This window comes from Petaurus breviceps, unplaced genomic scaffold (genome assembly GCF_028583685.1).
Source record: "Petaurus breviceps papuanus isolate PSGF00001 unplaced genomic scaffold, PetGlider_PUasm1.0 90434, whole genome shotgun sequence".
Classification (NCBI taxonomy): Eukaryota; Metazoa; Chordata; class Mammalia; order Diprotodontia; family Petauridae; genus Petaurus; species Petaurus breviceps.
In genome coordinates this window covers 1,981,409-1,995,438 of record NW_027187251.1, presented here as the reverse complement: position 1 = coordinate 1,995,438, position 14,030 = coordinate 1,981,409, and the positions used below count along the sequence as shown (strand labels likewise).

Sequence of the window (14,030 nt, the reverse complement as noted above, 5' to 3'; positions counted from 1 at the left end):
CGGAGTAGAAACAGGACCTCCACTAGGCTTCAGCTCTCACCACCTACGATCCATGTAAAAGGGACTCTGAACAACCTTTGGAGCTACAGAACCCACAAAATGACACAGAGAAATTAATCTCCCACTGAGGACAGGCCAGCAGCAAGCAGGCAGCACAGTGCTCTGGGAGCCGAACCCAGCTCCACACAGAGGTTTTAGCCCCAGGGCAGTCCTGACCAGCCACCAGCTAGAATGACTCCAGATCACCAGCAGCTGTGGCAATCCAGAATTATCAACACATAGATGCTAAGGACAAAGTGAGAGGTCAGTGCAGTGTGGACTTTGGGACCTAGTAGTTGGGAGTGTATCAGCTTTTGCCCCTGGGGTGAGAAGCTGCTGAGGTGGCTGTGCATCCGCCCCCATGTGGCAGCTTTAGCTCCTGGCCTGCCAAGTGTAGGGGGACCAAGCGGCCAGTCTGAGGGGTAACTTTAACCTGCTTGGATCTGGATTGCTGTCTAGGGTGGAGGTCGTGGGGTGTGTGACCAGCATGCCAGAGTGTGTGGAGGCTTCAGAGAGGGCACTCAGCTAATACCTCCAGCAGCTGAGAAAACACCAGCATTTCGTACAAAGCTCCCCTGTCTGGTAGCAGAATCCTACTGTGGCAAAAAAGCCCAAAACTCAAGTAATTGAGTGGCAACATGACCAGGCAAAGGAAGCAAAGCAAACAGAAGAATCCAACATTAGACTCCTATTTTGGGGACAAAAAGGATCAAAGCATGGAACAGGAGGAAGACAGTGAAGTCAGAACACCTTCATCTAAAGCTTCAAAGGAAAATATGAGCTAGTTACAGGCCACAGAGGACCTTAAGAAGCAGATAAGAGAAGTGGAGGAAAAATTGGGAGGAGAAATGAGAACAATGCAAGAAAAATACAAAATGAGAGTCAACAGTCTGACTGAGAAAAATAACACCTTATAAAACAGACTAACTCAAATGGCAAAAGAGGCTCAAAAAGCCAATGAGGAGAAGAATGCCTTAAAAAGCCGATTTTGCCAGATGGAAAAAGAATCTCAAAAGCTCACTGAGGAGAATCATTCCTTCACAATTAGATTGGAGCAAATGGAAGCTAATGACTTTGTGAGAAATCAAGATGCTGTTAAACAGATCCAAACAAATGAAAGAATAGAAGACAATGTGAAATATCTCATTGGAAAAACCACTGACCTGGAAAATAGATCTAGGAGAGATAATTTAAAAATTATTGGACTACCTGAAAGCCACGATCAAAGAAAGAACCTAGGAATCATCCTCCAAGAAATTCTCAAGGAAAACTGCCCTGATGTTTTAGAACCAGTGGGCAAAATAGAGATTGAAAGAATCCACTTATCACCTCGTGAAAAAGATCCCCAAAAGAAAACTCCTAGGAATATTATAGCCAGGTTCCAAAATTCCCTGATCAAGGAGGGAATATTACAAGCAGCCAGGAAGAAACAATTTGAATATTGTGAAAACACAATCAGGATAACACAGGATCTGGCAGCTTCTACACTGAGGGATCAAAGGGCTTGGAATATGATATTCTGGAGGGCAAAGGAGGTGGGATTAAAACCAAGAATCACCTACCCAGAAAAACTGAGTATCATGTTTCAGGGGAAAATATGGTCATTCAGTGGAATAGAGGACTTTCAAGCATTCTTGATGAAAAAACCAGAGTTGAATACAACTTTGGCATTCAGATACAAGAAGCAAGGGAAGCATGAGAAGGTAAACAGGGAAAAGAAATCATAAGGAACATCAGAGTTGAACTATTAACATTCCTACATGGAAAAATGATAATTGTAACTGATGAAGCTTTTCTCAGTATGAAAATAGTTGAAAGGAATAGAAATATATATATGTTTATATCAGAGGGTATACAGGCATATGAATACTTATGCGAATATGTGTGTATATATGTCTACAGGTATACATAGATAGAGGGCACAGGACCAATTTAATAGGAAGGGATGATACTTAAAAGGTGAAATTAAGAGGTGAGAGAGGAATTTAATGAGAGGAGATGGGGAGAGACAGAATGGGGTAAACTATCTCATATAGAAGAGGCAAGGGAAAATGGTTATAATGGAGGGGAAGAATAGGAAGGCAAAAGGGAATGGGTCAACCTTATTCTCATTGAATTTGGCTCAGGGAGGGAATGACATACACACTAAATAGTGTATCTCACCCTACAGGAGAGTAGGGGGGGAGGGGATGAGAGGGGGGATGATGGAAGGGAGGGCAGGCTGGTGGGGGGAGGGAAATTGGAAACACCCACTTTTGAAAAGGGCCGGGATCAAAACAGAGAATAAAACAAGCGGTAGGTGGGATAGGAGGGAGGAAAATATAGTCAGTCCTTTACAATATATTTACTATGGTAATGTTTTGCATTAGCTACAGATGTACAACCTATACTGAATTGCTTATCTTCCCAGTAAGGGTGGGCGACAAGAGAGGAAGGGAATGAATCTGGAAATTAAAGTTTTAAAATCAAATGTTTTATATATATACTGTTTTTAATACTATTTTACATGTAATTGAGAAATAAGATATACAGGCACTGGGGCATAGAGATCCATCATGCCCTACTGGAATAGTCGAAGGGAGTATGGCAGAAGATATGGAAGAGAACAGATTGGAGGAGGGGATATCCTATGGTACTGCTATTTTGGTCGGTGGGTAGGGGAAAAACGGGGAGAAAATTTGTAACTCAAAATCTGGAGGAAATGAATGATGTAAATCAGAAGTTAATAAAACATTTGAAAAAATAAATATAAAGAAATATATTTAACGTGATTATACATGTATAACCTATATCAGATTGCTTGCTGTCTTGGGGAAGGAGGGAGAAAAATTTGAAACTCAAAATTCTACAAAATAGTTGTTGAAAACTACCTTAACATGTGATTGGAAAAAAATAAAATACTATAATGTGCAAAAAAATAATGTTAAATCATCCTAAAGGTCAAGAATCATTGAAAATGTAATAAGTCAGGGGTGGCCAGGTGGCTCAATGAGTAAGAGCACTGGCTCAAGTGTCGGGATGACCTGGGGATCAAATCTCGGCTCAGATACTTAGCACCACACCCAGAAATAACTGGCCATGTAACCTTGAGCAAGTTACTTAACCCTGATTGCTTTAAAAAAAAAAAAAAAGAAAATGTAGTAAGTGGAAGTCTTACCTATCAGTGCCTACTGCCTGAGAAAGTTGTCCCTGGATACCACCCTAAACCTCTGGTTGTAATGAAATAGGGTCAGGTATAGAAAACAATTTTAGAGACCCCTTTTTGATACAGCCTCCTGCTTAAAATGTCAGCTCTAAAAGAGAATGGATGATTCATTTGAAGTTTGACTACAAATATTATGTTTGTTTTATTATGTATACTAATTAGAAGCAACAATCACACAGAGAAAGAACAAATTGTGTCCTGTGGATTGGAAATTTATTGTGGTTTTTGGGTTCAGTTAACTTGAGCTGAAATTTAAATGAGGGTATACTCTTTGTGCACACATTAGTTGGCTAATGAAAGAAGGTTGTACAGGTTCTTGGTATTACAAATTTGATGGATCTAATCCACCAAGTAGATAATAAATTTTTGGACATAATGGCAAGTTGAGTGCAGCTATGTGTTGTACAGAAGGCATGTGATATCAAGGACAAGGAAGAATCCTTAATTAGGCATTCCATGAATAACCAGATCTTTTTATCTTCCCCTTTGGAGAACCTACTATCATCTTTTGAGATTGTCACATATTATAGTAGATACACAGAATTTCAAAGTTATAAGAGTCTTTAGTAACTATTTAGCCCAATTCATCAACTAAAAAAGAGGTTTTTATTACACAGCACATCTGACAAGTGGTCAGCTGGCATTGCCTTGAAGACTTCCAATGAGGCAACCTAATCAACCTTTGAATAGCTTGAAGTAGTAGGAAGTTTTTTCTTTATAAGCCTAAATTTGTTTCTTTGCAGCTTCCTCCTACTCCTTCTATTTTAGTCTTCTGCAGTCAAAAAGAACAAATTTATTCCTCCCTCCACCTGATCACTTTCTATCTTGTTGATGAGAATCAGAAACAGAATGGCATTCCCCCTTGTTAATTCCTCTACCTTTTAAAGGACAAAATCATCATTAAGACGAGTCAAGAATCTATTGGCTACTGTTTTAGGGACAGATAGAAATGGCAACCTTTAACAGATATCTGTATAATTGAGGGAGCCAGGTGGCTCAGAGGATAGAGCACTGGGCCTAGAGTCAGGAGGACATGAGTTCAAATTCAGTTTTTAAAAAGGATGGACTTGGAGTCAAGAAAACCTGAGCTCAAATTCTTCATACACTCAGTAAATAGGTGACCCAATTCACTGGAGAAGGAAATGGTAAATTACTCTAATATCTTTGCTAAGGAAACCCCATAAGGAGTCATGAAGAGTTGGATATGACTGAACTAATGAAAAACAATCATTACTATTGCTTGTCTCTGTTCTAGGCTTGTAATCTTTTTTTTTTTAATTCATCTACTTCCTTTTTCTATCCATGTGGTCTATACTATACTCATAACAAAACTGCTTCTATATATGTCTCCAGTGACCTTCACCCAAATGATCCCCACTGTATTTTGCCTCTCTGACTCTTGGATCTCTTTACAAGTTGCCTCCTTAGCAAACAATGCTTCCTATATCACCCTGTACTATCTTTTTTCTTTTGAATATGCTGTATCCATTCACATCTGCATTACAGTAATGTTTTCCATCTCACAAAGTCTTACTGATAACGTATGAGATCAAAAGGGCTTTTTACATTGGAACCCGTAGTTCATCTTGCTTGTTGCCTACACTGCATGCATCTATAATATGGATATTTGAAGCCATTCATTTTACCCCTGACTCCTTTTTTATATTTTTTTTTGTTCTCTATGAACATCTGGGTATCTCAATGGTTATTTGTCCTCCTATATCATAGTATCTCACTATTGTGTCTGTATTTTCAGCCATGATCTAGAAATGCAAATCACAATTTCTTAAGCAGCAGTTGATGTCCCATTGCTTCTCTTTTGTGTCTCCTTCCTTCAGTGAGTGGCAGTGATTAAAAATATCATTAGTGTTGTTGTTGTATTTAACAAGATTTTGTAATCTTTGGCAATACTTTTTAGGTTCTATCTATACTTTATAAACTTAAATATAGTCATGTAAACTACCAGAAGTAGGTAACAGTCATCTTTCAAGTCCTGGGATGTTCTCTGTTGTTACAACACCCACCGATGGATGCTTCTCCTTAAAATACCGAAGAGTGCTCCCCATTATTCAGAAACTTTCAAATTTCTTTTTCATATTGTCATGTAATCCTGAAACTGGAAGGGAACCCTGCCTTTAAAGTAAGTGAATATACAAACTCTAGGAGTGCGCAAAGACATTAAGGCTATCCTTAATGAAAAAAATGTCCCCATTTTCTCATTTCTAAGGCATGCTTTTTGACTGCTTGTCTTTTTTCTCTATCTTTACTCCTAAGGACAAAAGGGTAAATCTTAAGGAACATGAGAATTCTGCCTTGAGAGAACACATGCTCCTGGTTTTAGAAAAGAATTCAAGATTAGAAGAGCAGGTAAACTTTAAAGAATATTTTTTTTAAATAGAATTTAGCTTTCTTTTGTAAATTCCTGAATATTTGTATTTTACTGTACATCAATATTAGCTAACTGGAAGTAGATGTTTTTCTGTGAAGTATTTTAAAAATTTTTTAATTTAAATTTCAAATTTAAAAATTAAAAAAAAACACTTAAAAAAAGATTGACAAATGCTTTCATGCCATCCTTACATATTATGAACCAGCACAAATCACAAGAGAGTCCAATGAGTAAGAACACTGAAGAAGTTAGGAAGACCAAATTTCAGATCCTGACTCAGACAGCTGTATTTCCTTGGACAAGTCACTTTCCCCTCTCAGCCACAGTTTCCCCATCCATAACACTGAAATAAAAATAGAACATATCTCATAGTCAGGTTGTGAGGATCAAATAAGATAACCTATATACAGTGCTTTGCAAACCTTAAGGCTCTATTTAAGTGCTAGTAATAACTAGCCAGTACTAATACTGCCATCAAGGACAGCTAGGAAACTATGAAATTTGCAGATCTTTTTGTTAGATTTTTAGCTTCTTCCCTTGAAAAGTCTACAGCTGGATGCATACATGACGTGATTAGCCAGGGTTAGTTCTGTTTCAGGTCCATGGGGCTTTAACTTCTAAAATCAACCTTCTCTGTCTGTAGGAACAGAACAGAATTCAACCCCGCCTCCCTTGTATTACTCTCTTGATATAGCCTCAAATTAGTCTTGTAAATCCCCACAAAATTAAATATGGCCTAAATGAGATCAGGCTACAAGCAACTGATTAAAGACAAATTGCTGATAATATGGCATAAGTTGTGCTGCTTTGTACGCATTTTCTGTTTGCTTCGTGTACTTTGTGGGATAGTGGAAAAACCACTGGACTTTGAATTAAAAGATATAGTTTCAAGACCCAGCTTCATCCTCAAATACCTGTATGTACTTGACAAATGATTTTACTTCTCTAAACCTCAGTTTTTCTGTCACTAAAATGGAGGTAACAAATAATAGTCTGCCTACTTTATAAGGTTGGGAAGATCAAATGATATTTATTTGAATGTTCTCATAAAATATAGTGCTATACAAATATAAAGGGGTGCCTAGGTGGCACAGTGAATAGAGTACCGGCCCTGGAGTCAGGAGGACCTGAGTTCAAATCCAGCCTCGGACACATAACATAACATTTACTAGCCATGTAACCTTGGACAAGTCACTTAACCCCAATTGCCCCTCCCAAAGAATATATATAAAGCATTATTATTATTGTTGCTTGCCTTTTCTACCTCTCTATATCATAAACATTCTTGAGAACTGGGGCTATGTCTTGTGCTTTTGTATTGCACATAACACCTCATGGTGGTCATTCCCTAAACACATATAGAATGGATGAATAAACTTGGTACCACTTTTATAATTTGTTAGATTAAATGGTCATTGCTACTAGAGGTACTACATTACCATACCATTGTTTAAATTTTTTTTTAAAGCTGATAAAAAATTTTTGAGATCTATAGAATTTTACGAAATCTTACTGCAAAATTGCCTTTTTCCCCATACTATTTATTTTAACTTTATTATGTATTTTAAATGACCTAGTTTTTTTTTCTCTATTCTAATTTCTTTTATTAGATTTCTGACTTGCACAAGAACTTAGAATTAAAAGAAAGTAAAATTCAGCAGTTAAGTGAAACTGTGAAGAAATTTGAAAAGGAATTTAGGCAGTTTGTACAGCTCTTTGGCAAAAATGGCAACTTACTGGCAAGTACTCAGGTGAGATACTAAGCATCCAAGATCAGTTTTTTCCTCTCATTTGCCTACAAAGTTCAGTAATAACTATTATGATCTATTGGACCAACAATATTCTCTTGATCTCAGGGTCACTGCAAGGATATGTAGTTTTATGTTGTGTAGTCAGTAAACTAAAGTTAATTCCTTTGAAAAGAAAATGCTATAGTCTTTTTTAAAATCCCTAATGTAAAGCTAAAATGACACAGAAATTGACAAATGTTATAATAAATTATTAATGAACTCCCAATGTATAGTGAGTCTAACATAGGATATATGATATTTGAAAACACTCCAGAAATTGGTTTACATATGAGTCTAAATATAGTCCATCAGCTAGACAGAAAGCACCTGCTCAGAGGTGTTTGGCAATGCCTTCCTGCTCTCCCCCCTCACTCCCCATACCAGCTCAGGCTAAGATATTTGCCTGTTTCTTAAAGATTTCAGGAAAAAGTTCTGAGGTTTCTAAGTTTTCACTGACATCATTCCACTTAATATTTCAAATTTATTATTGAATGTTCAATCATTTCTCTTACCTTTCCTTTCTTCCCCCCCGCCCTAAATCTGAGAGCCATTGATACTGTGGGGGGCCTACTTCCATGGTAGATAGATGATGGGCACACTTAGGTTTTGGTTTCTTCATCTGTAAAATAAGGAATTTGGACTGTATGATCCCAGAACAGGGATATCCTGAGACTTAAATGAGAGATTAATAGAAGGGAAGCACTGTGCAAACCTTAAAGTGTAATATAAGTGCAAGTTATTATTATTAGCTAATAAGTCCTCAAGCTGCAGTCTGGTGATGACTTCATTTCCTGGGATTTTTCCTGCACTCCTGCTGAGCTCAAGTAAGTTTTTTAGAGAGATACAGAGGTGTGCTAATAAATGTTTAACAACAGGGCTTTATGGAAAATATTTTAAAAGTATACACATACACGTTTTAACTGCATTGTTAAGACTTTTTCAAATCTATAAACTCAACAAATCAAAAATTGTGATTTATTTGTAGAGCTGAAAGATACCTTGGAGACAGAGTTATGCTTGAGCCAGCTTACCCCTGTCTCCAAGGTATCTTTTAGCTCTAAATACTGTGATCCATTTGTCTTAGTTTCTGCCTATTCTTAGTACTGTTATGGGTGGAATGGAAGTACGGGGTGGGAGTGGGAGGGAAGGAAGGATGGAGGGTTACTTTGGAAATCACGAGTATCAATGAATTATGAATGTTTTACTTATCATGATGAGACCATTGAGTATTTTTGGAGATTAAACAAAATGGTTTACATGTAAAACTAAATTTAGCTCATCTGCTAGACAGAAGGTACATGGTATAGTGAAAACAGTGTTAGATTTGAGTTCAAGCTCAAACTTTTACTAGCCTTTATCCCATAGGAAAGCAATTTAACTTTTGCTCCTAAATTTCCTCTTCTACAAATGGGAATATTTCTATTATCTACCTACCCCTCAGAATTGATATAAATCTGTGAGCGCGTGCACACACACACATACATATATACATGTATGTATATATGTATGTAAAGTGCTATATATGTGACCTATTTTGTAGAAAGAGATACTTTTGTGGAATATAGATGATGACAGTAAACCTATCCAAGGAAATGGGATATATCTGGAATATTAGCTGAAATTCTGTGTGTTTTCTCTCTATCTCTATCTCAAATTTTATGAACCTTATTATACTTGAAGGTTCTTGCCAGTCACATTGATAAATCTGCTTGGCTGGAAACTCAAGTAAGAGAGTTACTAGAGGTGGCTAACCAGCAGCAAAACAAATTTGATCTAAGACCTTTGATGAGTACAATTGATACTATGAAGCAGAAGATCACTTTGCTGGAAACCTATGACCAGAGATTGGGTATGTTGATGTTTTATTTGTTGCTTTTGGTTGTTTTGGAAAGTAGGGCCACATTAATGTGAATTTATGAAACAGAGGCAGTTAGGTGGCAGAATAGATAGGAGTGCCATACGTGAAACTGAAAAGTTGCACATTTGAATCTTGCCGCAGACTAGTTATATAACCCTGCACTTCTTCTCAATTTCCTTAACTGTAAAATGGGGATAATAATAGCACCTGCCTCCTAAGGTAATTGTGAGGATCAAAATGGGATAATAATGTATGTAAAGCACATCGCAAACCTTAAAACACTATATAAATGGTAGTTGTTAGTATTAGAAACAATTAAAAATAGGAACCCAGGCAAAACAAATTGAAAACTACTGTCCCCAGCTATGATTTGAGGCAAAACGTATAAGATGTATTGTAGCTGGTGTTCATGAAGCTGAGAAGTATTTAAAAAAAAAAAAAGATCTCTTGTAGTTGGCCTCTACAGGTCTATTGAAGGCCAATGGATGAAGAAGCAGGACTCAGAAATGAGGCCATAAAGTGAATGAGGGGTGACAGATGCCCTTATAAAGGACAGAAAAAATGGTTGCCTTACGTTCTTTATACAAAACTTTGGGCAATAACTTTACACATGCTGAGCTGATTGAGTCTTAAGCACAGTCCTCTCAATCCCCAGCTTTCTATAGCCAGAGAATAAGCAGAGGTTTTTTGTTTTGTTTTGTTTATATATATATATATATATATATATTTTTTTTTAAATAAGTTTGGCAAGGGAGTCATTGAAAAATAACTGAGCTTAAATTATCCATTTGTGGTCTTTGTGTACATAGAGTTTGTGTTGATTGTATTAGATTTCAGGATCAGATAATGACATTTTGGATGAATTCTAATGGCAGCTTTTGTCTAAAGGGACATGTGGCACTCTTTTCTCTTTGTAGTCACTTTGGAAGGCCAAACTAACAGACATGATGCCCACATTAATGTCCACAAAGCCCAGCTGAATAAAAATGAAGAGCGATTCAAAATGTTAGAGGGTACTTGTTATAATGGTAAATTGATATGGAAGGTGACAGACTACAAGATGAAAAAGAGAGAAGCCACAGAAGGGCGCACGGTGTCCATATTCAGCCAGCCTTTCTACACTAGCCGCTGTGGCTACCGACTCTGTGCAAGAGCTTACTTGAATGGGGATGGGTCAGGGAAAGGGACACATTTATCACTGTATTTTGTGGTGATGAAAGGGGAATTCGACTCATTGTTGCAATGGCCTTTCAAACAAAGGGTTACCATGATGCTTTTGGACCAGAGTGGAAAAAAGAACCACATTACAGAGATCTTCAAGGCTGACCCCAATAGCAGTAGTTTTAAAAGGCCTGATGGAGAGATGAACATTGCATCTGGCTGTCCTCGCTTTGTGGCACACTCCACTCTGGAGAACACCAAGAACACCTACATCAAAGAAGATACCCTATTTATGAAAGTGGTTGTAGATTTATCTGATCTTGAAGACCTGTAAAAAGTACCCACATTGATCTTGCTATGATGAGAGAAGCTTTGGGGTTTACAGTAGTGGTCAGACTTAATTGCCAGAGTGAACTTTCAACCCACTATTAAGGGTTTAGATTTCTTCTCTTAATATTTTAAAACTATATAAAAATACCAAAGTGCTAGTTTGTCTTTTCTTATCAGTAGCCTGAATGTATGCCCTCTTTTGATTGTTTAGAACACTCACCCTATTCTCTTTCATGTTATTATATATCTTTTGATGTATATACCTTTCTGTAGAATTAGATTGTGGGTTCCTTGAGGGCAGGACCTTTTGTATCTTTAGCACCCACAAAGGTGCTTCTTATTATGTTTGCTGATGGTGTTACTAATGATGATGATAAGATAAAAATATGTCTCTGGATCTGACTTTGTGACTGAAGAAATGCCTTTCATAAACTTACTCTTATTTTGTAAATGAGTGATTTTATTACAGGTCTAAGATATCTAACTAGGACCAGACCCTTTTGGACAATGTGCTAAACCCATGATTACTTGGGCACTATTAAAAATTTTATGAAGCACTTCAATAATATATAAGTGTAGTGCTAAAAAGTTACTGGAAGAAAGACAAATATATTAAACATTTGCCCTTCCTTCCTAGGGTGGAGCAAAAAGATGCTAAAAAGCACCAAAAAAGGGCAATAGGGAGGTGTGTCTAGCTAATATTTAGCCTCTATAAAAGAAAAAGGATTTTATTACCTCTAGTTGGAGATGAAGAATCTATAGGTTAATAAAATGAAAAACACTTTGAAACTCCCAACTGAATTACTTGGGAGATGGGGAAAATTTTTTGTGATGAAGAAAAAACTGAGGATAATGATGGTCTAGTCACATAGCAAAAGCCAGGAATAATCAATGGACAGTCCACGTGCTCCATTGGTACCCTTACAGTGCCAAGAGAAAGCCAAGAAGATCCCCAGCATATTGAGTGGATTCTTTGTGGTGAACTTATGGGTGAATATGGACATGAGTATCACAGGATGGTAAGGCATGGATGGATTGTGTGCCTCATTAGATGATATCGTAGATCCACTTGAGTATTGTTGAAGGAAATAGAATAAGGAGATTCCAAAAGGGCTTTAAAATGAAAGATTAGTTTCATTTGGGCTTTGAAATTTATTTTAAAAATAATACATCTATTAAATAATGATTTCAAAAAGTGATATATTTTTTGAGAGGACTGTGGAATTCAAAGTGTGGTATAATGGATATTGTATTGGACTTGGGGTCAGGAAAATCTGGGTTCAAATCCTAACTCTAACACTTATTAGCTATGTGACCACAGGAAAATCATTTAATCTTTATGAGCTTCAGTCTCCTCATGTGCAAAATGGGGATGATACCTGTACTACCTACCTCATAGGATTGTTAGGAGGTGGAAATAATATATATCAAGTGTTTGGCACACTTTGAAATTATATATATATATATATATATATATATATGTCAGTTATTGTTATATGAAAATGGGCATAATAGGAATGCATAAAATTTATTTGCGTCATCATTAATTATTTCAGACATATTACTGACCGGAACTTTGTATAGAACGGAAAGGATAAAGTTCTCATGCATATATGTAGTTCTAAGAGTGGATACAAATCTGGATGTCACAAAAGAGTATTTATTCCTTCTGCCAAAGAACGACACTTCTGTCAACTGCAGTATTCCCTGTAACCTTGTCATATGCAGTATTTTCTTATGTTATTTAAAATCTAGCTGTTTTTGCAAATGCGCGCAAAGGACAATATTTCATGCAAAAATACTTTATTCATGTTAGAGAGTAAGTAGCTCAGTTGTATAAAGGTAATTATGGCCTAGTAAATAATAACTGCAGTTATCAACTTTAAAAAATATCAACTGTGTAAATATCTCCTAAGACTGATGGAAACCATAGTCATTTCCTGTAAAACATTAAGATGTTGAAAAGAGTTGTAAAGCAGTTAATTTTCAGAAGGGTCAAACTATTTATAAAGACATATAGAAACTTTCACTGAAGAATCCCTCTGTAACTTCTGGTGAATTTTGTTGTTTTATGGATTTATAATGTGAACAGATGCTCTCAGACAGACTGAAAGCATTTTATTATTTTTTAATTCATATTAAGCCCAGGTGGCTACAATTATTTATGATAATTTTTTCCATTTTTTTTATCACTTTTTTAAGCCACCACGGTCTGTTCTGAAGGGTCATGAAAACATGTTTATAATGGGCTTGATGTAAAGTAAAAAACTCAAGTGTTTGACAAAAAGGTGTTATTTTCATCAAACTATGTATAAAAGGTCTGATTATGAACTGATTTGTTTATTGGTTCAAACTACCATTAATCAATGATTAAGATATGAAAAGAATTATGGTAGAAAACGTATCGTTTTTGTTGACAAAATAAAAGTGACCTGTGTTTTTAAAAAGATGAATCTATTGAGACATTTATTTTATCCTTCCATCCAAGTTATGAAAAGCTAAGTTACTTTTAAACTTTTCAAGTTAATGTATATTTGTTAAATAGTATTTTCTAAATGTATTTACAGTTTGGCTTCACTAAATTTCATAGGAATCAAAGATACAGGGTTAAAAAGAACCTCAGAGATCATTTAGTCCAACAGCTTCATTTTACAATTGAGAAAACTGAGACAGAGAGATTAAGTAACTTAAGGTAATAGATATGCATTTTAAAACTACAAGGTATTGTCATCCAGGTTACAGGAATACACTTAAGAGCCCATGTAGTGAAGTCTGCCTCCTCCTCCAAATGATCCTCAAATTTGGTAGTATATGAGAACTAGCTAGAAATTTGCATAATGATATTCACAACTTTCTATTAAAAAAAACACTATTTTTTAATCACATGTAAAGACAATTTTTAACATTCTTTTTTTTATTTTGAATTCCAAATTTTCTCTCTCCTTCCCCTCCCTCTCTTGCTAATAAAGTAAGCAATTTCACAACTTTCTGATAGATAATTTTCTGAAACCAAAACAATTAAACATTTATTAAGCACTTAACTACGTGCAAAGTACTGTGATTGTTTCAGGATGATAAAGAAAATTTCAGAAAAGATACAGTTCTGATGTAATAGACTTTACAGACAGTATTCAATGAACTCTAGTGGCTTCCTGTTGCCTCTAGGAGAGAGCAAAATGCTCTGTTTGGCATTCAAACCCCTTTATAACCTAACCCCCTCCTACCTTACTCCCCCAACAGGCACGCTTCGATACAGTG

The 14,030-nt window shown here is 36.3% G+C and overlaps 1 protein-coding gene across 7 annotated transcripts in view; it reads left to right on the top strand.

Annotated features, from left to right (window-relative positions):
• The window catches only part of TRAF5 (TNF receptor associated factor 5), a 58,955-nt gene extending 45,736 nt beyond the window's left edge, over positions 1-13,219 (top strand). For all 7 annotated transcript variants that reach the window (XM_069108770.1, XM_069108765.1, XM_069108766.1 and 4 more), the window contains 4 exons: positions 5,519-5,611; positions 7,244-7,384; positions 9,104-9,272; positions 10,199-13,219. In XM_069108770.1, the coding sequence (XP_068964871.1) occupies positions 5,519-5,611; positions 7,244-7,384; positions 9,104-9,272; positions 10,199-10,776 (981 nt within the window). In that variant the 3' untranslated portion in view covers positions 10,777-13,219. The remainder of the gene's footprint in view (positions 1-5,518; positions 5,612-7,243; positions 7,385-9,103; positions 9,273-10,198) is intronic.
• The last annotated feature ends 811 nt before the right edge of the window (positions 13,220-14,030 follow it).